Raw genomic sequence first — 25,336 nt, 5'->3', positions numbered from 1 at the left:
GGAAATTTCAAGTTTCCTCTGCTGCTTATAGCAACTTGCATCACACGACTTCTGCATATGTGCTCGCATGTGCACTGTGTGTGCGCACACACACACACACACACACACACACACACACACCCACACACACACACACACACACATAGTGTCCCACAAGACAAACGGATTGCGGAGCCACATGTTTGCATCAAGACTCTAGGCGTAACGTTTGGTTAGAATTAGAACCACACTTCGCGACAGTGCGCACGCGCGCACACACACACACACACACACACACACACACACACACACACACACACACACACACACACACACACACACACACACACACACACACACACACACACACACACACACACACACACACACACTATTTCATTTGCTAAACGTGAGCGATAATTCCCTGCGATACTTTAACAGTGATTGAGGGCCGGACAAAGACAATAATGATGGACTTAAACTCCACATCAATTCTCTTCTTTTTACTCAAAATGTCTTTACAAGGTTTTCACAAAGCCTCTTATATCTGCATGTATTAGTATGGCGTGGACTTAAAACATTTCTTTTTGATGGTTTTCAGTCTGGGCCTGAAGGTCAGACAGAAAATGACCGAAATGCCCAGAAAAGACATGAAAATGGGCACCGCTAGTAGAAAGTACCAGAGGATGGACTCGCCCTCCTCGCGGCCGCCGCACGAAAGCGGCGGCAGGCGGTCCAGCGCCCTGTGCGTCCGTTTGAAGAGATCCTCGCACAGAATGTCCGAGACGTCGACCACGTTCAGCGTCTCCGTCCGTCCGAACGTGTCGCTCCACTCCATCCGGCAGCAGTTGAACGGGTTCCCGCTGAGGAAAACCCTCCTGAGCTTCGGCGCCATGGCGTTGGCGTGAGCCGAGGGGATGGTGGACAGCTTGTTGTCCCTCAGGTCCAGCACCCGAAGGCCGGTGTTCGCCAGCGAGGGAGGGAAACGGGCGAGGGAGTTATTGGACAGATTCAAATACTCCAACTTGCGGAACGGGGAGAAGTCGAACAGTCGCACGTCCGTGTTGCCCAGGCCGAGGTGTCGCAGCGTCCCGCTGAGAGCTCGTATCGACCGCGGTTCGAGTTCGATCCCGGCGTTGTCGGACAGCTCCAGGTGCGTCAGGGACATCCCCGCGAACGCGGACGACGGCAGCCTCGCCACGCCGCATCCTTTGAGGTACAGCCGCGTCAACGAGGAGCCCGCGTTTCTCCACGCCACGCAGTCCGAGGCGGCGCCGCCGCCGCCGCTACTTCCGCCGACGTCTTCTCCGTCGTCCGGACAAAAATGAACGCCAAGCTCGGGATTGTAGCTGAGATCCACCGAGCGAAGGCTCGGCAGAGACGAGAGCAGCCCGGAGGGCAGCGACGTCAGCCCGTTCAGGCTGAGGTTGAGGTACGTCAGGTTTCCGAGCGCGCCGCGGTGGTCCGCCGTCACGGCGACCTCTCGCAGCCTGTTGTCGCTCACGTCCAACTCGCGCAGCAGGCCGTCGGAGAACTGGCCCGGCGTCAGGTGCAGGGCGTCCAGACAGTTGGTGGCGACGCGCAGCGTCGACAGGGCCGGCATCTTGGCCACGAAGCCTCGCGGGAAGTAGTCGATCTGGTTCCCGCTGAGCTCCAGGACGTCCAGCGAGGAGATGTCGCCGTGGAGACCCTCGTCCCAGAGGTCCGCCGTCACGTTGCTCACGTTCCCCCTCAGGTTGTAGTACCTGTTGGTGGTGATGGTTTATGAGTTTTTTATTTTAGATTTTTTTGTCATGAACTTTGTAATGACACTTTTATTTCATATTTGATGTGTTATTTTGTTTTGTGTTAAGTCTAATGTCGGTCGACATGTCGAATCTACAGCTGATTTTTAGTCAACTAAAATGTATTTTGGCAGTGCCTATGGCGTTGTAATGGCCGGTTTTACACATGTTTTACACAAATAGCCGATCTGCAAACGCGTCGGAGCACGACATGTTGTGAGCTTGTAGATCTGCTATTTTCAGCATGCAACCAAGCATAAAATGGCTTGTCTTTTAGTTCTACTGGATCTCTTCTCCACTATAGTCCCTCCCTAACATTTTAGCCTAGTTTTTAATTATTACTTGCGCAAGCAGAGCGTGCAAGTCATGTTTTCGGCCAGGTGCGATGTTTGGGGCCAGCACACGTTATGACGTCATATGCTGGCCCCAAGCTGACCGCGCAGGTGTGTTTTTGTCATGCTACGAAGCATATGTCCCATGACGTGATGAAGATATGTACAAATGTCCCTTAGAATGCACGTGATATGATGTCATACGGACATACGGAAGCTGACCGTGCAGGTATGTTTTCCGTGAATCGTGATTTAGATTATGTACCAATGCCAGGGTATAATTGGTTGACGATGGTGATACGTTTCAGTGTCAATTGACCCAGCCGATTACATTATACCACCAACCACTCAGAAAAGTAAATATACATACATATATACATGTACATATATGGACACATGAGCATAATGACGTGTTAAATATATGTACCAGCAGTGCCAGGGTATAGTTGACGGTGACGTAACGATGACGTGTTCCAGTGTGACGTCAAACAAGCTTATAAGTAATTACCATCATAATTTTTCAACACTAGTGCGCACTAGTGCGGCCATTTATGGCCTACTTGTGTGCAACAAGCAAGTAGGCACTCGACAGAGTGGAGTTCTAGTTTGTTTATGAAATTGTCAGTACTGTATAATGTATATGTAGTCTTAGCTTTAGTCATAGTAGCTTAGTTTTCTTTTTTTTTTTTCTTTTTTTCCTAGGTTTTAAAGGTAGTTGAGGAACATTATTCGTCATATTTTTAAGGCCAATTCATAGTCCAGTTTTCGGTGAAGAGGTGACCAACATGACGTCACTGAGCCGCGGTGGTAAGAGACTCACCGCTCACCCAAACACATCTCTGTTTTTACTAAAACTACAACATGACGTCACTGAGCCGCGGTGGTAAGAGACTCACCGCTCACCCAAACACATCTCTGTTTTTACTAAAACTACAACATGACGTCACTGAGCCGCGGTGGTAAGAGACTCACCGCTCACCCAAACACATCTCTGTTTTTACTAAAACTACAACATGACGTCACTGAGCCGCGGTGGTAAGAGACTCACCGCTCACCCAAACACATCTCTGTTTTTACTAAAACTACAACATGACGTCACTGAGCCGCGGTGGTAAGAGACTCACCGCTCACCCAAACACATCTCTGTTTTTACTAAAACTACAACATGACGTCACTGAGCCGCGGTGGTAAGAGACTCACCGCTCACCCCAAACACATCTCTCTGTTTTTACTAAAACTACAACATGACGTCACTGAGCCGCGGTGGTAAGAGACTCACCGCTCACCCAAACACATCTCTCTGTTTTTACTAAAACTACAACATGACGTCACTGAGCCCCGGTGGTAAGAGACTCACCGCTCACCCCAAACACATCTCTCTGTTTTTACTAAAACTACAACATGACGTCACTGAGCCGCGGTGGTAAGAGACTCACCGCTCACCCAAACACATCTCTGTTTTTACTAAAACTACAACATGACGTCACTGAGCCGCGGTGGTAAGAGACTCACCGCTCACCCAAACACATCTCTCTGTTTTTACTAAAACTACAACATGACGTCACTGAGCTGCGGTGGTAAGAGACTCACCGCTCACCCAAACACATCTCTCTGTTTTTACTAAAACTACAACATGACGTCACTGAGCCGCAGTGGTAAGAGACTCACCGCTCACCCCAAACACATCTCTCTGTTTTTACTAAAACTACAACATGACGTCACTGAGCCGCAGTGGTAAGAGATTCACCGCTCACCCAAACATCTCTCTGTTTTTACTAACCACCGTTTCGGTGGTCACCTTATCACCTAAAACTGGACTATGAACAGGCCTTTAGTCGACGAAATCAACAGTAGTTTACCGGACACTCGTGGTCCAGTTGGGGTGGGTGGCGGTGGCGTTTTGGTCGGCCAGGTGCTCGTAGAAGCGGATGGCGTTTCGGGACAGGTGGAGGTTCCGCAGGCGACTCCTGCTGGGCAGGAAGGGGAAGAACAGCAGCCTGTTGTCGCTCAGGTCCAGCGTCTCCAAGCGGAACACGCCCATCGCCGGGTCCTGCCTGCACGGCCACGAAACACCAACGTTATTAGAGTTCACGAAAAGTAACAACATAACATAAAGAACTAAAATTTAACAAAAAACATTTGTTAACTGAACTAAATAAAAAACTATATTAATAAAAACAAAAACGATAACTAACTGAAACTATGTATTATGTGTTTACAAAAACAAGACAAAATGCCCTTAGTTATACAGTATATATTTTTTAATTGTATCTTTTGTTGAGTTCTTGTATTATTATTATAAAATAGGCCTACTTACTGTGACCTTGTTTAATCCTGCACTTGACCCCCAAAAAGTATGAAAAAAAAATAAGAAAACAAAAAAAACTGAAACTAACACTAAAACTAAGCGTTTACAAAAATAAAAATAAACTAATAAAAACTAGCAAAACCCGCTCTAAAAACGAACTAAAACTAACTGAATTATAACCAAAAAAAAGAAAAAAGGAAATGTCAATAGCCTATACTAACTAAAACTAACTGAATTATAAAATAAAATAAAAAAAGAATAAAGAAATGTCAATAGCCTATACTAACTAAAACTAAACTATAATGACAGAAAAAGCCCCAAAGTGTCCTAACCTGGCGACGAACCACTCGATGGCGTTGTGGCTGGCGTTGAGCAGCACCAGCTGGGTCATGTGGAAGTCGGTCAGACACGGCAGGTAGTTGAACGCCACGTTGAGCCTCCGCAGACGAGGCACCACGCCGCCGTCGAAGGCCCCGTCGATCTCGAACAGCATGTTACCCTGCGGGCGTAGTAGGGGTTGTTCATCATTACGTTATGATTGAACAGCATGTTACCCTGCAGGCGTAGTAGGGGTTGTTCATCATTACGTTATGATTGAACAGCATGTTACCCTGCAGGCGTACAGTAGGGGTTGTTCATCATTACGTTATGATTGAACAGCATGTTACCCTGCGGGCGTAGTAGGGGTTGTTCATCATTACGTTATGATTGAACAGCATGTTACCCTGCAGGCGTAGTAGGGGTTGTTCATCATTACGTTATGATTGAACAGCATGTTACCCTGCAGGCGTAGTAGGGGTTGTTCATCATTACGTTATGATTGAACAGCATGTTACCCTGCAGGCGTAGTAGGGGTTGTTCATCATTACGTTATGATTGAACAGCATGTTACCCTGCGGGCGTAGTAGGGGTTGTTCATCATTACGTTATGATTGAACAGCATGTTACCCTGCGGGCGTAGTAGGGGTTGTTCATCATTACGTTATGTTATAACAGCATGATAGGCCTCACTCACACCTAATAAACACCCTTCTTGTGTCTTGTCCGTGTTTAATGGCCGCCCCAATGCATTTCCAATGGAAGTCACCTGGTTTGACCAAACATTTTTGTTTGATGGCTGTGTTGTGCCCCCCTCCCCCGCATCAAACAAAAATGTGTGGTTAAACCATGTGACTTCCATTGGAAATGCATTGGGGCGGCCATTAAACACGGACAAGACAAAAGACACGGACAAGACAAATGTTTTTTAGGTGTGATCGAGGCCTTACCCTGTGCGGCGTAGTAGGGTTGTTGTTGTCACCATCACTACGTTATAATCGTCTCATCGCAATCATTTGAGATGATCAATCAATCCGATTTTATTGTCACTTCCACAATACTGCAGCATCACTCCCGATCTTCCGCCGTAGTCTGAAAACCCACCTTTTCAGACTCCATCATGGCCCATAGCACTTACCCTACCCCCTTAGATAGCACTTCTTAGACTTATATAGCATTTGAAACAGACTTATAGCATGTCATGTAGACAGCACAATAAGTGCATTGTATATAGTCATAGCACTTCATAGTATATATGTACAGCATCGTATAGCATATATGTATAGTTTATATGTATAGTGTCATTATATAGATATGTTCTAGTTATAGTTTATATGTATAGTGTCATTATATAGATATGTTCTAGTCACGTTCTTAGTTTACGCATGTTTCGCGATAAATGTATTTTACATATGTAATGTATTCCAATGCTTTTTGTTCTTGCTTAATGTAAATCGCTCTGGATTAAGAGCGTCTGCTAAATGCCTAAATTGTAAATTGTAAATTGTAATATACACAATATATATATATCCATCCATCCATCCATCCATCCATCTTCAACCGCGTATCCGTATTGGAACCAAATGCATTTGGTTCACTCTCTGAGTTACAGACCCATAAGGGTCCATTTGGTTCCATTTGTACACTCTCAGAGTTACAGACCCATAAGGGTCCATTTGGTTCCATTTGTACACTCTCAGAGTCACAGACCCATATAAGGGCCAATTTGGTTCCTAACTATCATTTAGCTGGGGACTCTCTGGAACTCCCTCAAGGACCCCTATAGGCTAGACTCTAGCCTAGAGCCTAGCCGGGGACCCTCTAGCCTCTAGAGGGTCCCCGGGGACCCCCCCTTTGGGAACCACAGCCCCTACTATACTACTGTACCTGCAGGTCCAGTTCACGGAGCTGCCGGAGGCCTTGGAGGAAGGAGGTCTCGTCCAGACGCAGCAGGACGTTCCAGGAGAGGTCAAGCTGCTCCAGGGAGGTCAGGTTCTGGAGGAGGTGCGAGGCCGCCTCGTCGTCCAGCTCGTTACGGGACAGGTCCAGAACCCTGAGCCGCGGCAGGCTGCGCAGGGCGCTGCCCGTCTCCTGGTGGTCAGGGACGGAGAGAAAAATTACACTGTCACCATTACTGTGGCAAAGACATTATTGCGATTATTATCGATGTTATCACAATAATACAAATTATATAACAGAAATAACAGAATTAATTAATTTACTGTTGTAACGATTATTAGCCTTAGATCACGCTCTTTATCTTTCGCCAGAAATGTCGGGAGCGAGCGATGCGGTACAAAATCACAAATGAAATCCGAACCTTGGACAGCGCTCAGATTTTTAGAGTTACAATTTACAATTACAATTTACAATTTAGGCATTTAGCAGACGCTCTTAATCCAGAGCGACTTACATTAAGCAATAACAAAAGCATGGCATACATCACATATATAAAAAGTAGTTATCATGAATCATGCCTAGACTAAGAACGTAACAGTGGAGTATCTATGTAAACTATACATACTATACTATATAATATATTATACATGTGTACTATAAAGTGCTATGACTACATAAAGTGCAATTCTAGAGCTGTCTACGTAACAAGCTATAAGTCTGTTTAAAATACTATCTAAGTCTACATAATGTGCTATCTAAGGGGCTAGGCTAGGGCAAGTGCTACGGGCCATGGTGGAGTCTGAAGAGGTGGGTTTTCAGACTACGGCGGAAGATTGGGAGTGAGGCTGCAGTTCTGACTGTGATGGGAAGTGCATTCCATAGTTTTGGAGCCAGAAGGGAGAAGAGTTTGGGACATGTGGAGCGTTGTCCCGGCGTTTTTAGTGAAGGTACCTCCAGCTTCCCTGTTACCGTATAAGGCTTTGAAAATGCTACTTTGGGGGAATACAACGTCTGTCATTGCCATAAAAGGCTGCACAATTTACATACACAGGCAGCAGCTCAAATCAGAGACAGAGAGACATCATGCTACCACACAGGATTTGTTATAAAGAATATATATCCGCCTTCTGTCATTTACCTTTCCACTCCCACAACAATAACATGGCATATTTTGGAAATTTTTAAGCTGTGTTTGAAATTGAAATGTGTAATCGTTTGACAGCCCTATTCTGGGGTTTAACGTTCTGAGCGTTTAAGTGGTGCTGAATTTGCAGCTCAACCAAAGCTAATTCCTCCTATAGCGTTTGACAGAGGACAATTTCACCATACATTTAAATCTCTGCAATACGAATATTGTGAGAGTGTTATTTTTTTTTTATCACGATAAACAATAACGATTATCGCCCCATCCCTACCTGGTATCCGACGTGGAGACTGTTCTCCGCTAAATTAAGACACTCTATTCTCGGAGAGCCGCCGAAGGCGCGCGACTCTAGCGTCTCCAGGTGATTGCCGGCCAAGCTCAGGGTCTCTAGCGAGCGGTAGCGGGCGAGGGAACGTTCCGCCAACGTCCTGATGGAGTTGTGGTTGAGCTGGAGCTCCTCGATGTCGTCCGGAAGGTCCGAGGGAGCCGAGGAGCGCGCGCCGTGATTGCACAGAGCTCTTCTTTGGACCTGCAATGAAAATAGACAGTGTCAATGGTCCTCATTCACAACGGAAATTTACTCCCAGGTGTAAATGAAGTGTGTAAAGGACTGTGTTTATAACCTACGCTGAACCTGCGAAAATCTCCTGTGCCATTCAAAAAGGGTTGTGTACCACAGGTACACAGGTGTATGTCATAATGAATGCGAGCGGGTGCCAAATGATCGGAAAATCAACTTAATTTACATTGTTCATTGCACTGAGACACATGTTTAAAGTGTGTTGGACATCAGAAGCAATATTTGAGCCCTTGACAATGTGTTTTATAAATGTGGACTAAAGAAATTTAAGTGAAGCGTGCACGCGTACGTACGTACGTACGTACGTGCGTGTGTGTGACGTGTGTGTGTGTGTGTGTGTGCGTGCGTAGGTTGTGTTAGGTTAGGGTTTGAGGTATAGGGTGTCTGTCTAATGACAGTCGGACCAATAGTATGTCTAAACTTCTGCACATTCTCACACTCGAGGTTGGATTCAAGCAGCGCTGAGACACATGTTTAAAGTGTGTTGGACAGCAGAAGCAACTGAAAAATATTTGAGCCCTTGATAATTGTATTTTATAAATGTGGACTAAAGAAATTGAAGAACGTGTGTGCATGCGTGCGTGCGTGCGTGCGTGCGTGTGTGTGTGCTCAGCTCAGCTTTGATCTTATCTTAGCAACATGTGTGGTAAAACTGTGCTCAATTTACAATTTACAATTTAGGCATTTAGCAGACGCTCAGACGTTCTAATCCAGAGCGACTTACATTAAGCAAGAACAAAAAAGCATGGGAATACATCACATAAAAAAGCATTTATCATGAAACATGCGTACCGTAAGCTAAGAACGTAACAGTGGAATATCTATATAATGAAACTATACATATAAACTATACATATATGCTATACTATGCTACATATGTACTATGATGTGCTATGACTACATACAATGCAATTATAGTGCTGTCTACATAACATGCTATAAGTCTGTATCAAATTATGCTCCCTCCCTTCCTGTCCCCACAAACCAATGCATCCACTTCTGGCCTGTTCAGGTTTGGTTTACAGATTTTGCAACGGTCGAAGAAAGAAGAAGAAGAAGAAGAAGAAGAAGAAAGGGCCTTTTGTCTGCAAGTTCCCACCGAACTTTCCACGAAACAATTAGCTGATAAAACTAGAAATACCACATCGCGGTCGTATATATATATATATGCCTCCACCACCACGAAGACTTGTAGAAATGTAATGAGCGTGTTTTGTGAGGTTTGACAACATACTTCTTATAGCTATTAAGAAATGCGTAACCAACCACTCACTGGGCTGTAGTTATAGTTCCTTCCACTTTTTACACTTTTACTACAACATAACCTTTCAATCACATCTCATTGGCCAGTACAGCTGCACATCGGCACGTTGTGAGCTTGTAGATCGGCTATTTTGAACTATTCAAAACATGCTTTACAAAATAGTAATAAAGGCAAAGAAGTACTGACCAAAATAGGCGTCAAAAGGCATCAAAAGGTGATTTTGGCGATAAATCATCGCCAAAATCACCCCTTTTGGTGTTTTAAGCATTATTTTATACTTTAGCTATTGAAAAATAGCAGATCTACAAGCTTGAGTGCCGCGCTACCAATTACCAATTACATATATTTTTAGGGGTCCTTGACATGAAAATGTTTGAGAACCACTGACACTGACATAAGAAACATAGGGTTTTTCAGAAAACTGTCAGGATTTAGAAGGTACTTATAGAATCGCCTTCAGGTCTAAAATGAGTTAAAGAGACCTTCGCCACTCACCAGCTGGCAGAGGTGGTGCTGCGGTGGTGGCAGACCGGAGGAGGCAGCGGGGGTCATCAGGATGCTGAACACGACGGCTAAGAGGAGGCAGACCAGGGTGAGTCCGGCGTGGACTGGCATCTTAACGTCCTCCTCGCTGTCCCCAAAGCTGAGCCTGTGGCACTGCGCAAAAAGCATGGAATACGGTTGAGTATATTCCAGAGGAAACACCCGGTAAATTTACCAACAAACTCAGGTAAACTCCCGAAATGTACCATCACACCTGTATATTACTGTATATTACTGTATATGCTGCTAAACTTGAGGTTTCCGGGCAAATCTAGTGCCCATAATTGCCCGTTAATCCCTCTTTTCACACAGTGATGGACTGGCATCTTAACATCCACAAAGCCTCCGGGGGAATGGAACACAGGTTGGAAAATAGAAAATACACCTTTTTACTTGAGGGCATTTCGGGGATCCAATCCAAATTGATTGATTGATTGATTGTAATATTTATTAACAGTTTGCAGAATTACAGTACAATTCAAGCACAACTCAATACAAAGACTGTTAACTGTGAGTGGACGACCCAATAAAGCATTACACTTGTTTACAAGAGGGTCCACCTTGTTCAATTCATCAAAATCGACTTTATTTATTTAAAGCACATTTAAAACAACATAGTTGAAACAAGTACACTCAGTACCGAAAGAACGAAAGAAAGAACGAAAGAAAGAAAGGAAAGAAAGGAAGGAAGGAAGGAAGGAAGGAAGGAAGGAAAGAAAGAAAGAAAGAAAGAAAGAAAGAAAGAAAGAAAGGAAAGAAAGAAAGAAAGAAAGAAAAAGGAAAGAAGGAAGGAAGGAAGGAAGGAAGGAAGGAAGGAAGGAAGGAAGGAAAGAAAGAAAGAAAGGAAGGAAGGAAAGAAAGAAAGAAAGAAAGAAAGGAAAGAAAGAAAGAAAGAAAGAAAGAAAGAAAGAAAGAAAGAAAGGAAAGAAAGAAAGAAAGAAAGAAAGAAGGAAAGAAAGAAAGAAAGGAAAGAAAGAAAGAAAGAGAGAGAGAGAGAGAGAAAGGAAAGAAAGAAAGAAAGAAAGAAAGAAAGAAAGAAAGAAGGAAGGAAAGAAAGAAAGAAAGAAAGAAAGAAAGGAAAGAAAGGAAAGAAAGAAAGAAAGAAAGAAAGAAAGAAAGAAAGAAAGAAAGAAAGAAAATAAATAAAATACCAACTAGAAAAAGTGCCCTTCTGGGCACAGGTCTCCACCAGGAGGATAGGACTGTGTGAGATGTTTGGCAAAATGTTTAGGATTAATATAAACATGTTTTTGAGGCATTTTGTTCCAAAAATGTGTTTTGCAAAAATCAACCTGTTGGTGGCGCTATAACAGGCCAATGTGAAAAGGGTGGGATATATTCCTCAGCCTAGTAAGAACATGTGTGAAAGATTTCACGTAAATTGCATGCTGCGTTCATGATTTGAGGATTTTGTTCAAAACGGGGCAATCTTGCAAACTGTGAAAGCTAATTATAGCCAATTAGGATGGAAGATGAAATATCGGACAGATCCGACTTGAGCACATGACCATAGAGATAGTGTGTAACGATTTGTGAGATTTTTGGACAGAATCTGGAGGAGTAATATCAAAAAATGTGTTTTACAAAAGTCGGCCTCCTGGTGGCGCTATAAAAGGCAGATGCGGAAAATGCAGGTCAACGGTTTGTCCTTGGCCTCTAGGGAGTGTGCATGCAACGTTTCACGCAGATCGGTGCAGTTTGAGGTAAAACATGTGAAAAGCTGCCTCATGGTGGCGCTATAACAGGCCGTTCTGGAAAATGTGGGGCAGAGGTTCATTGTTGGCATCCAGGGATCGTGTGTGCAAAGTTTGGCATCGACCGGGTTAACGGTGCCGGAGATTAGCTGGTAACGGACGGACGGAAGGACACACACACGGACACACGGACGGACACACACACGGACGAGGTGCAAAACATACTCTCTCCCCATGCCTTCGGCCTGGTGGAGACAATAAGGGCAAAAACAACAACACATAATAACTATGGCAACATAAATCATAAATGCAGAGTCAGCATGTTCGAACACCCAATGAGTACAAAGTGAGTTTTCAAACGTGATTTTAAAACACAGGCCAGGTTTGGGAAGCTCTGACTGACATGAGGTGGAAGATATAGTTCCACTGGCGTGGGCGCTACAACGGATTTGGGGGGTTTTGTTGGATCCATTCAATGAGGTGGAAGATATAGTTCCACTATAGCGTGGACGCTACAACGGATTTGGGGGGTTTTGTTGGATCCATTCAATGAGGTGGAAGATATAGTTCCACTATAGCGTGGGCGCTACAACGGATTTGGGGGGTTTTGTTGGATCCATTCAATGAGGTGGAAGATATAGTTCCACTATAGCGTGGACGCTACAACAGATTTGGGGGGTTTTGTTGGATCCATTCAATGAGGTGGAAGATATAGTTCCACTATAGCGTGGGCGCTACAACGGATTTGGGGGGTTTTGTTGGATCCATTCAATGAGGTGGAAGATATAGTTCCACTATAGCGTGGACGCTACACCGGATTTGGATCCATTCAATGAGGTGGAAGATATAGTTCCACTATAGCGTGGGCGCTACAACGGATTTGGGGGGTTTTGTTGGATCCATTCAATGAGGTGGAAGATATAGTTCCACTATAGCGTGGACGCTACACCGGATTTGGATCCATTCAATGAGGTGGAAGATATAGTTCCACTATAGCGTGGACGCTACACCGGATTTGGATCCATTCAATGAGGTGTTAGATATAGTTCCACTATAGCGTGGGCGCTACAACGGATTTGGATCCATTCAATGAGGTGGAAGATATAGTTCCACTATAGCGTGGGCGCTACAACGGATTTGGATCCATTCAATGAGGTGTTAGATATAGTTCCACTATAGCGTGGACGCTACACCGGATTTGGATCCATTCAATGAGGTGGAAGATATAGTTCCACTATAGCGTGGACGCTACACCGGATTTGGATCCATTCAATGAGGTGTTAGATATAGTTCCACTATAGCGTGGGCGCTACAACGGATTTGGATCCATTCAATGAGGTGGAAGATATAGTTCCACTATAGCGTGGGCGCTACAACGGATTTGGATCCATTCAATGAGGTGTTAGATATAGTTCCACTATAGCGTGGGCGCTACAACGGATTTGGATCCATTCAATGAGGTGGAAGATATAGTTCCACTATAGCGTGGACGCTACAACGGATTTGGATCCATTCAATGAGGTGGAAGATATAGTTCCACTATAGCGTGGGCGCTACAACGGATTTGGATCCATTCAATGAGGTGGAAGATATAGTTCCACTATAGCGTGGGCGCTACAACGGATTTGGATCCATTCAATGAGGTGGAAGATATAGTTCCACTATAGCGTGGGCGCTACAACGGATTTGGGGGGTTTTGTTGGATCCATTCAATGAGGTGGAAGATATAGTTCCACTATAGCGTGGACGCTACAACGGATTTGGATCCATTCAATGAGGTGGAAGATATAGTTCCACTATAGCGTGGACGCTACACCGGATTTGGATCCATTCAATGAGGTGGAAGATATAGTTCCACTATAGCGTGGGCGCTACAACGGATTTGGGGGGTTTTGTTGGATCCATTCAATGAGGTGGAAGATATAGTTCCACTATAGCGTGGACGCTACAACGGATTTGGATCCATTCAATGAGGTGGAAGATATAGTTCCACTATAGCGTGGACGCTACAACGGATTTGGATCCATTCAATGAGGTGTTAGATATAGTTCCACTATAGCGTGGACGCTACAACGGATTTGGATCCATTCAATGAGGTGTTAGATATAGTTCCACTATAGCGTGGACGCTACAACGGATTTGGATCCATTCAATGAGGTGTTAGATATAGTTCCACTATAGCGTGGACGCTACACCGGATTTGGATCCATTCAATGAGGTGGAAGATATAGTTCCACTATAGCGTGGACGCTACACCGGATTTGGATCCATTCAATGAGGTGTTAGATATAGTTCCACTATAGCGTGGGCGCTACAACGGATTTGGATCCATTCAATGAGGTGTTAGATATAGTTCCACTATAGCGTGGACGCTACAACGGATTTGGATCCATTCAATGAGGTGGAAGATATAGTTCCACTATAGCGTGGGCGCTACAACGGATTTGGATCCATTCAATGAGGTGGAAGATATAGTTCCACTATAGCGTGGGCGCTACAACGGATTTGGGGGGTTTTGTTGGATCCATTCAATGAGGTGGAAGATATAGTTCCACTATAGCGTGGACGCTACACCGGATTTGGATCCATTCAATGAGGTGGAAGATATAGTTCCACTATAGCGTGGGCGCTACAACGGATTTGGGGGGTTTTGTTGGATCCATTCAATGAGGTGGAAGATATAGTTCCACTATAGCGTGGACGCTACAACGGATTTGGATCCATTCAATGAGGTGGAAGATATAGTTCCACTATAGCGTGGACGCTACAACGGATTTGGATCCATTCAATGAGGTGTTAGATATAGTTCCACTATAGCGTGGACGCTACAACGGATTTGGATCCATTCAATGAGGTGTTAGATATAGTTCCACTATAGCGTGGACGCTACAACGGATTTGGATCCATTCAATGAGGTGTTAGATATAGTTCCACTATAGCGTGGACGCTACAACGGATTTGGATCCATTCAATGAGGTGTTAGATATAGTTCCACTATAGCGTGGACGCTACACCGGATTTGGATCCATTCAATGAGGTGTTAGATATAGTTCCACTATAGCGTGGACGCTACACCGGATTTGGATCCATTCAATGAGGTGGAAGATATAGTTCCACTATAGCGTGGACGCTACACCGGATTTGGATCCATTCAATGAGGTGGAAGATATAGTTCCACTATAGCGTGGACGCTACACCGGATTTGGATCCATTCAATGAGGTGTTAGATATAGTTCCACTATAGCGTGGGCGCTACAACGGATTTGGATCCATTCAATGAGGTGGAAGATATAGTTCCACTATAGCGTGGGCGCTACAACGGATTTGGATCCATTCAATGAGGTGTTAGATATAGTTCCACTATAGCGTGGACGCTACAACGGATTTGGATCCATTCAATGAGGTGGAAGATATAGTTCCACTATAGCGTGGGCGCTACAACGGATTTGGATCCATTCAATGAGGTGGAAGATATAGTTCCACTATAGCGTGGGCGCTACAACGGATTTGGATCCATTCAATGAGGTGGAAGATATAGTTCCACTATAGCGTGGGCGCTACAACGGATTTGGGGGGTTTTGTTGGATCCATTCAATGAGGTGGAAGATATAGTTCCACTATAGCGTGGACGCTACAACGGATTTGGATCCATTCAATGAGGTGGAAGATATAGTTCCACTATAGCGTGGACGCTACAACGGATTTGGATCCATTCAATGAGGTGTTAGATATAGTTCCACTATAGCGTGGACGCTACAACGGATTTGGATCCATTCAATGAGGTGTTAGATATAGTTCCACTATAGCGTGGACGCTACAACGGATTTGGATCCATTCAATGAGGTGTTAGATATAGTTCCACTATAGCGTGGACGCTACAACGGATTTGGATCCATTCAATGAGGTGTTAGATATAGTTCCACTATAGCGTGGACGCTACAACGGATTTGGATCCATTCAATGAGGTGTTAGATATAGTTCCACTATAGCGTGGGCGCTACAACGGATTTGGATCCATTCAATGAGGTGTTAGATATAGTTCCACTATAGCGTGGACGCTACAACGGATTTGGATCCATTCAATGAGGTGTTAGATATAGTTCCACTATAGCGTGGACGCTACAACGGATTTGGATCCATTCAATGAGGTGTTAGATATAGTTCCACTATAGCGTGGACGCTACAACGGATTTGGATCCATTCAATGAGGTGTTAGATATAGTTCCACTATAGCGTGGACGCTACAACGGATTTGGATCCATTCAAGCACCACTGACACTGACAGCATGTACTGGGCGGAACCCCTTTCGGTGTTTTAAGCATTATGTTATACTTGATCTGTTGAAAAATAGCAGATCTACAAGCTCGAGCTTGTAGATCTGCCTAGGCCACATTACTACGTTGTAGTAATTACTATACTACTACATTACTACGTTGTAGTAATGTAGTAGTATAGTAATGTAGGCCTAATTCAAAGTGTCCTGCAACCCTACATCATTTACCCCATTCAGAATTATTATTGGTTTAGTAAATGCCTTTTCAGGCATTTTCTTTTTGTACATTTGTATAAATAAAAGATGGAAGACTATACGATGTTCTGTTTCTATAACATTTAAACAGTTGATCAATGTCCATCCATCCATCCATTAGGGTCAGTGGTTTTCAAACAGCCAGGGGTCCTTCATGGGGGGAGGGGGGGGGGGGTCCAGGGGGTCCCCAGCAAAAGTAGGCTATGTTAAAATACACCCTGGGGGTCCTTAATTGACCTTGAGTTGAAAGAACCCCTGCCATAATAGACAACATTCTACTCAACCAGAACAGACACAGAGTTCAAGAGCAATGGTGATGCAAATCATGAAGTCAGCTTATATAGCTTATATAAGTATATTAAAGTGCAGCTTACTTTGTTTTCACCTGACACACAACCGTAACATAATAATAGGCTACAGCCAGGGCACACTGCAGGTGCACATATTGATTGATTGATTGATTGATTGATTGATTGATTGATTGATTGATTGATTGGATTGATTTAAATATGTATCAACAGTGTGCAGAATGGGTACAGTTCAATGAAAGTACAGGTCAATACTAGCCTACAAAAACTGCTAAAGAGGATATCAAAATCAGAACTTGTTTACATAAAGGGTCCTCCATTTTCAATTCATCAGAGAAGCACATGACATTATAGATAGTTCTACAGGTATAGGTATATAGGATACTCACTCAGGTGGTCTGGTGTCGTCGAGGTGATCCCAACAAGACACTGCATGCGGTCGATGGCCAGAGGCTGACCATACCGCTGCTTCACTGGTTGCAGCGGAGTCAGCCTGTCAGTTCTGTTAACAGAGAGTCTCTCTCTCTCTCTCTCTCTCTTTATTCTCGTGGCGGAAGCAGGCAGAGTCAAGTAGGGTTACAACGGAAAGCTAAAAGTCACATGTTGGACTTCATTCGGAAAAAGCATCCATCTCTGTCTATAGTCTAGCAGCGAGTAGTTATAACTCAACTCTGTTCTCATCAATCATCACAAAGCTCAAGAGGACAAGATCGGTCCCCGCAGTGTGTGTGTGAATATGGTGGGTGGGAGGGAGGGTGTGTGACAGTGTGTGTGTGTGTGTGTGTGTGTGTGTGTGTGTGTGTGTGAGAGAAGTGCATGCTGTGCAAAGAAAGAAGCGCTCTTCTACACGACCACAGAAGCCAACATGAACATGTCACACCCCCTGGGTTTAGATGAGCAGCCGACTTCACCAGAGAGAGAGAGAGAGAGAGAGAGAGAGAGAGAGGAAACCACTTTATAACGATCACACCCTAACTGCCTTCCTGCTATAGAGTGGCTATAATAATATCATCACTATCTGTATAGGTTACCACAGTGTCAGTGATTCTCAACCATTCCAATGTCACCATGTTTGTGCAGCTCTCTAGCGCCACCATGCATATCCTGTGATATGGCGGATAAATCTATAAGAACAGTTTTTTTTAATTGTCAGTACATGGTGTAGAGTGTAGACTGCCAGTGACTGTGCATGGCTCAAGAGGTAGAGCAGGTCGTCCAATGATCCATGGGTCGGCGGTTCGAATCCTGGCTCCTCCATGTCTATGTCGAAGTGTCCTTGAGCAAGACACTGAACCCCAAATTGCTCCCGATGTGCTGGTTGGTGCCTTGCATGGCTTCCGCCGCCATTGGTGTATGAATGTGTGTGTGAATGGGTGAATGTAATGCACAATCTATGTAAAGCACCTTGGATAAAAACGCTATATAAATGCACCATTTACCATTTAGACTGTCACTTCTTGGTCTAGAGTTTATTTATAGGCTAATAATGATAAATAAAGTACATTATTTAGTGATTTGTAAAAAATCACACCCGTGTGAAGTGAGGGGCGCTCTTATCATAGAGTGGAGTTGGAGTGTGCCAATTGATTGGCCTTAATTAGGCTAAATGCCAAGAAAACGGAGGTTATCACGGTCTATAACATCTCACCGGAACATCCACCTCTCACAACAACAGGAGGAACTGTGCTGAAGGAAGTCAAGGACTTCAAGTACCTGGGCTGGCGTATGGGTCAACTCAACGGAGCAAGACCTGAAAGTGAAGAAGACACTTGCATGGAGGCAGTGCCGTCGCTACCTATACGCGCAAAATACACACTGCGAGTAGGGCAACACGCCGAGGGGGGGCAACACGCCGAGGGGGGGCAACACACCGAGGGGGGGCAACACGCCGAGGGGGGGCAACACGCCGAGGGGGGGCAACACGCCGAGGGGGGAGGGGGGGCAACAAGATGTGCCAAAAAGTGCCAAGCCGACCCTCAAAATAACAAATTTCTCCTTTTCGCCGCGTAATAACGAGCGGCCGTGTGTGCGTCCTCACAAACAGCGAAAATAGAAAATAGCCGATCTGGATGAGGAATAGCAGCTCTCTCGTAGGGAGGGGGGGGCAGCACAAATATCCTACGAGTAGGGAAACCAAATGGTCAGCTACGTCCCTGAATGGCATGACCAGTGTATGGAACTCCAATCTCCTCTATAGGTCGTCCTCAGACGACCTAGATCTCAATCTCGCCGGTCAAATCAACCTCGGCTTCTTCTACACAACGGTGGAGTCTGTTCTCCTATACGGCGGTGAATGCCGGACCCTGAAGCCAACCCTGCAGAAGTCTCTCTAGACGGGTGCTACACCAGAATGCTGGACCCTGAAGCCAACCCTGCAGAAGTCTCTCTAGACGGGTGCTACACCAGAATGCTGGACCCTGAAGCCAACCCTGCAGAAGTCTCTCTAGACGGGTGCTACACCAGAATGCTGGACCCTGAAGCCAACCCTGCAGACGTCTCTCTAGACGGGTGCTACACCAGAATGCTGCGTGCTGTAGTAGGCCTACTTAACATCAGCAAGAGTGTACATGTTAGCAACAATACCCTGTATGAGGGAATACCAAGGGTGAGCCAGAAAACACTGTAGTAGCCAGGAGAATGAGACTATAGCAGGACACTGCCAAAGACATCAAGAACTGCCAGCCAGCAAACTGGTGCTCTGGGAACCAACACACGGTCACGAGGACGTCCCACACTAAGAAACAGCATTTTTGCCCGGGCGCTACAACCTTGTAGATCTGCTATTTTTAAAAAATCCTGAAAATAACGAAAAAACGTTTTTAACTCAAATCTTTGCTTCTGGGGGATCCCTGGAGGAACAACATATTTTCAGATGGGGGGTCCTCGGCCAAATACAGATAATTCTGGGGGTAAAAACGTTGAGAACCACTGACATAGAAACATAGGTTTTTCAGAAAACTGCCATGATTTAGAAGACATTTGTAGAATCAGTTCTCAGGTCAAAATGGGTAAAATGATAATAGTACAGTATACATGGCCGTGCATACACACACATTTACATTTACACTGCTGAACTCTATCAAATAGTGTAGAAAGTAGAAAAGGGCATCTAGTTCTTCCATGGAAACTCCCACGTGGGCCATGTGAAAATAGGGAATTAGAACCAGGAAGTGGAGGAGTGCAGCTTGTGACGTTTCCTTCCCGTTTCCTTCCCTATTATTATCATCACCATCATTAATGAATCACAGGTGACCCTGATGAAGGCCCATGCAGGACGAAACGCAGTGGTCGTTTTAAACGTTTTTAACCCTTGTTTTTTAAATCTAATGAAATAAAAGGATTTTTCTACCTCAACTGCACAGAGCTGCCTTGGACGCTCTTTAAGGTTCTTACCTCCTTCCACACTGATCTTTACTCAAAGGTATAGAACTTTTAAAGAACTCGTGTGCAATGTTAATTTAACTCTGAGAGTGTACAAATGGAACCGGGTCCGTTGGGTTCCATTTGTAGGCCTACACTCTCAGAGTTACAGACCCATAAGGGTCCGTTGGGTTCCATTTGTACACTCTCAGAGTTACAGGCCCATAAGGGTCCGTTGGGTTCCATTTGTACACTCTCAGAGTTACAGACCCATAAGGGTCCGTTGGGTTCCATTTGTACACTCTCAGAGTTACAGACCCATAAGGGTCCGTTGGGTTCCATTTGTACACTCTCAGAGTTACAGACCCATAAGGGTCCGTTGGGTTCCATTTGTACACTCTCAGAGTTACAGACCCATAAGGGTCCGTTTGGTTCCATTTGTACACTCTCAGAGTTACAGGCCCATAAGGGTCCGTTGGGTTCCATTTGTACACTCTCAGAGTTACAGACCCATAAGGGTCCGTTGGGTTCCATTTGTACACTCTCAGAGTTACAGACCCATAAGGGTCCGTTGGGTTCCATTTGTACACTCTCAGAGTTACAGACCCATAAGGGTCCGTTTGGTTCCATTTGTACACTCTCAGAGTTACAGGCCCATAAGGGTCCGTTGGGTTCCATTTGTACACTCTCAGAGTTACAGACCCATAAGGGTCCGTTGGGTTCCATTTGTACACTCTCAGAGTTACAGACCCATAAGGGTCCGTTGGGTTCCATTTGTACACTCTCAGAGTTACAGACCCATAAGGGTCCATTTGGTTCCTAACTATCATTTAGCTGGGGACCCCCTGGAACTCCCTCAAGGACCCCTGCCATTGGGAACCACTGCTCTAGCATAATGCAGTGCAGAACAGTATACAGCACTAGGCCTACAGGTTTAAAATATGCATGACAAACATTGCCCCCTTGTGGACGCAACATGCAGTAAGTGAGGTAGTAGCCTTTATCTGTATGAAATCATTAGTTCTCAAGGTGGGGTCCGGGGACCCCCAGGGGGTCCTTGAGGGGGGTTCCAGGGGTCCCCAGCAAAAGTAGTTAACGTCATAATCATTTTCTGTTATTTTTGAAAACCTGAATAATTTGTTGCTATTTTTGAATTGGAATCCTGAAAAGTAACCTTTTTATTGAATTTCAAATGCATTTAGTTATAGTTATGTTAACTTTATGAACTGTTAACATAATTGGACACAAAATAACAATAACATTTAATACTAGTCATTAAATTGTTTGGTTTGGAATTGTAACAGCTGAAATCAATACTATATCATGTAAATATGAAATACATGCTTAAACATGTAGCTAGGTGTAATGTTAAAGACCACAGAAGACATGTAAATATGAAATAAATGCTTAAACATGTAGCTATAGGTGTAATGTTAGAGACCACAGAAGACATGTAAATATGAAATAAATGCTTAAACATGTAGCTATAGGTGTAATGTTAGAGACCACATAAGACATGTAAATATGAAATAAATGCTTAAACACGTAGCTAGGTGTAATGTTAGAGACCACAAGTGAACCTTTCAAGCCTGTTTTCTCAACTCGCTGTTTCTCTGCAAGACATTCATTACTCTATAAGCCATATCTCCAAACCTGGTGGGTCAAACTGAACAACCAATATGTGAATTTGAAGCTATGATTCCCTGCTTTCACATGACATGAAAAAAACGTAAAATAACTTAAATGACTTAACCTCAGTCAGAAACATTTACTTACTTTTAGTTTAATGCATCATAATGGCATAATACAGTGTATATATATATTTTTTTTACAATAGTATGCTATCAAATCAGTTACACAAATAACAAAACAAAAAACATGCGGCCAGAGATAAGCCGTAAAACATTTAAACTCCCAGAATGCAATAATAAATGTGTGTAATGTTGTGGAGACATGGCTGAGCTGTATGGAACGAGGGGGGATAATGACACAGACATGTTAGTGTAAAGTCAAAACTATAAGGCCACCTCATAAGGCACGTTATTCTCTCCCACGTAAACACTGGGTGAAGAAGAAAGAAATGGCGCTCGACCTTTCCCACGCGACGAATCGATGAATGAGCCTGTTGCATATTCATGACACCAATTAAGCCATTAATCCAGGGGTTCTCAACGTTTTTGGCCGGGGACCCCCGGAAATGCTTTGGCAATGTCTCGGGACCCCCGCCCCGCCCCCTCCCGACCCCCAATATAAATTGACTGCTACAATAACCTTAAACCATTTTGGGCGGGAACCCCTTTTGGTGTTTTTTGCATTGTTATAATTTAGCTATTGAAAAATAGCAGATCTACAAGCTCATAGCGCGCCACCGAGTGGCGCGCTACGAGCTTGTAGATCTGCTATTTTTGAAAAATCGTGAAAATATATATATTTTTTTTTTGAAAATAATTTGGGGACCCCCTAAAATAATTTGGCGACCCCCCGAGGGGTCGCGACCCACGGGTTGAGAACCCCTGCATTAATCTGTGAAAAAAAAACCCTATATGTTTCTACTCCAGTGGTTCTCAAACCTTTTCATGTCAAGAATGATATGTATTTGTCCACCGATCTCCATCTCAAATGCAAAGATTCGAGTTTTTAAAAAAAACGTTCGCTGTGAAAGAATTTATATTCAAAGATTTGCACTATAGTCAAATCTACAAGCCCGTAGGGCGGCACTCGGTGCCGCGCCCTACGAGCTTGTAGATCTGCTATTTTTTCCCCAACAGATAAAGTATTGGTTAACGACGACGTGGTTAAAAGCTATAGGGCGACACGGATGCATTCCCGGTCTTAAAGGGTCAATTGGCCACGGCAGGTTTCGGTTATCTAGTTCAGGGGTTCTCAACCCGTGGGTCGCGACCCCTCGAGGGGTCGCCAAATTATTTTGGGGGGTCCCCAAATTATAAAAAAAAATGATTTTTCTTCTTTTTTTTTTACCAACTGAATGGCTGTAAAGTGGAAATGAAGAGTTTACATAATAGTACACATAGTACATGCATACACCTTCCCTAATGATTATGGTTTCAGTATTTATTTATGGTGTATTGTCTCTATTATTAAGGTTATTGTAGCAGTCAATTTATATTGGGGGTCAGGAGGGGGCGGGGCGGGGGTCCCGAGACGTTGCCAAAGCATTTCCGGGGGTCCCCGGCCAAAAAGGTTGAGAACCCCTGATCTAGTTGAACTTGAATCTCTCTCACTCACACACACACACACACACACTCTCACACACACACACACTCTCCTACACTCTCACACTCACTCACACACACACACACACACACACACACACACACACACACACACACACACACACAAACACTGTTGAAAAGTTCCCGGAATTCTCCCGTGAATCCAATACGACAAAATACCATGCAGGGCTCAGTCGGTAAGAAGAAGCATGCAGGTAAGTCTGAAATGGCTTTAGAAATCGGAATACTTTTCGGCATTGGATTTGGTTGCTTAGAAAATACTTTTTTTTAAATTATTTTTATCGTCAAGTCAGTCTTCACCGGCGTTGTTGTTGTTGTTGTTGTTAACACATTTTGGTGTTTTAAACATCGTTATAATTTAGCTATTGAAAAATAGCAGATCTACAAGCTCATAGCGCGCCACCGAGTGGCGCGCTACGAGCTTGTAGGTCTGCTATTTTTGAAAAATCGTGAAAATATTTATTTCAGAAAACTGGAGGATTTGGAAGATTTTTTTTTTTTAATTTTGAGGTCAGGCCTAAATGGGTTAAGACTTGGTGTAGAGAATATTTTATTTATTTATTTTTTGGCACTTGAGACGGTATCTGGTACACAGTGAGTACCAGTGGCGTGCACAGATAGACACTAGGGGGTGCTAGAGCACCCCCTGCCCTTTTGGCAATGTGCCCTTTTGAAAAAAAAGAAAAAAAAACTTTTCTTTTTTTTTTGATTTTTCAAAAATAGCAGACCTACAAGTTCATAGCGCGCCACTCGGTGGCGCGCTATGAGCTTGTAGATCTGCTATTTTTCAATAGCTAAAGCATAACATAATGCTAACACCAAAAGGGGTTCCCGCCCAAAATGGATTAAGGCAACCGGCCGGTTCCACGCGCTGCACAAGGTGCCCTTTTTTAACTTGAGCACCTGCCCCTCTAAATGTCTGTGCACGCCACTGGTGAGTACATAACCCTAACCCAAATTAGGAAGCATCTCCCCCTCAATCCACTGAAATCTCACCGCAACACTTTCTTTCGACTTAACTCGCCGACCCGTCCAGTGAAAAAAAGCTGGCACAGTGGAGAAAAAAAAAAAAGCAGGCACGCGTTTTACACAATAGCACTATTCACACTAGATATAGGGTATGGCAGTGGGCGTGGCTTTCTGGTTCCACTGAAACATCGGCCATTCATTTATTTTTTCCCCCCCAGAGATTTACAAAAATATGTACCGGTATACATCAATTATTTTAAAGGAGCATTCAGTGATTTGGGTGATTTGGAAAACCACCCAGTCCGCCCCGGTAACAAAATGTGCACATGCACACGCTCTACAGTGGGGGGGAAGTGCAACAGGCCAACAGCATGTGCACCAAGGCCCGCCCCCACTCGATCATGATTGGAGGAAGGCCCCACTCATCCTGATTGGATGAAGGTTTTGCCCACCCGCCACCAAAACTGAAACTAGGGTTTTTTGACCCCAGGGGCTCACTGGGGACAGGGAGGAACTCCTTATATGGTCAGCACACTCTATAGTAGGGAGGATTATCCAGAAAAAAAGAAAAAATAAGTGATATTTGAATTAAGTCAAATCACTGAATATACCTTTAAGCCTAGAATTAAAACGGCTAAACAAAAGGGTATAATCTATTAAATTATAACAGTGCCCGTTGGGGGCTGATCAGGTGTGATCAATTATTGCCTAATAAAAGGGCGAGGTTGTGCATAATTGTGAGATTGTCAGAACAGGCCAGCTGCCCAGCTCCATATATGATGGAGATCTAGGCGTGATCAGTGCCCGTTGGGGCCTGGGGGGGGGTGAACAGAACAGGACAGCTCCATTATATCATAATGGAGATGTAGCAAGGGGTGATCTGGATTTGGGCCCTGCTTGACCAGAGCCCCGGGCAGAGGCTTTTCGTGCTGGTTTCTGGACAACCGGCGATTCGACCGACTCGACACCGGGCACGGACTCCACTCCCCGTGGGGGGTGTGGAACGCGTGTGTCGAATTTGAGGTCGGTGGGGGGGGGGGGGGGGGGGGGTGGGGAACGGTTCTCAAGTTA

The 25,336-nt window shown here is 44.5% G+C and overlaps 1 protein-coding gene across 1 annotated transcript; it reads right to left on the bottom strand.

Moving 5' to 3' along the window:
- Positions 1-535: 535 nt before the first annotated feature.
- On the bottom strand, positions 536-10,212 carry nrros (negative regulator of reactive oxygen species; the record flags this gene model as incomplete). Its single annotated transcript, XM_079489629.1, has 6 exons — positions 10,104-10,212; positions 8,036-8,293; positions 6,609-6,812; positions 4,736-4,902; positions 3,955-4,149; positions 536-1,724 (listed from the first exon to the last, which is right to left on the bottom strand). The coding sequence occupies exons 1-6, from the start codon at positions 10,158-10,160 to the stop codon at positions 536-538; spliced, it is 2,070 nt and encodes a 689-aa protein (XP_079345755.1). The 5' UTR covers positions 10,161-10,212.
- Between the last annotated feature and the right edge of the window lie 15,124 nt (positions 10,213-25,336).

The sequence above is a fragment of the Electrona antarctica genome (genome assembly GCF_951216825.1).
Source record: "Electrona antarctica genome assembly, chromosome: 20".
In the NCBI taxonomy this organism is placed as follows: Eukaryota; Metazoa; Chordata; class Actinopteri; order Myctophiformes; family Myctophidae; genus Electrona; species Electrona antarctica.
The sequence above is the reverse complement of the archived record's forward strand: the minus strand, read 5'-3'. Positions and strand labels throughout refer to the sequence as shown.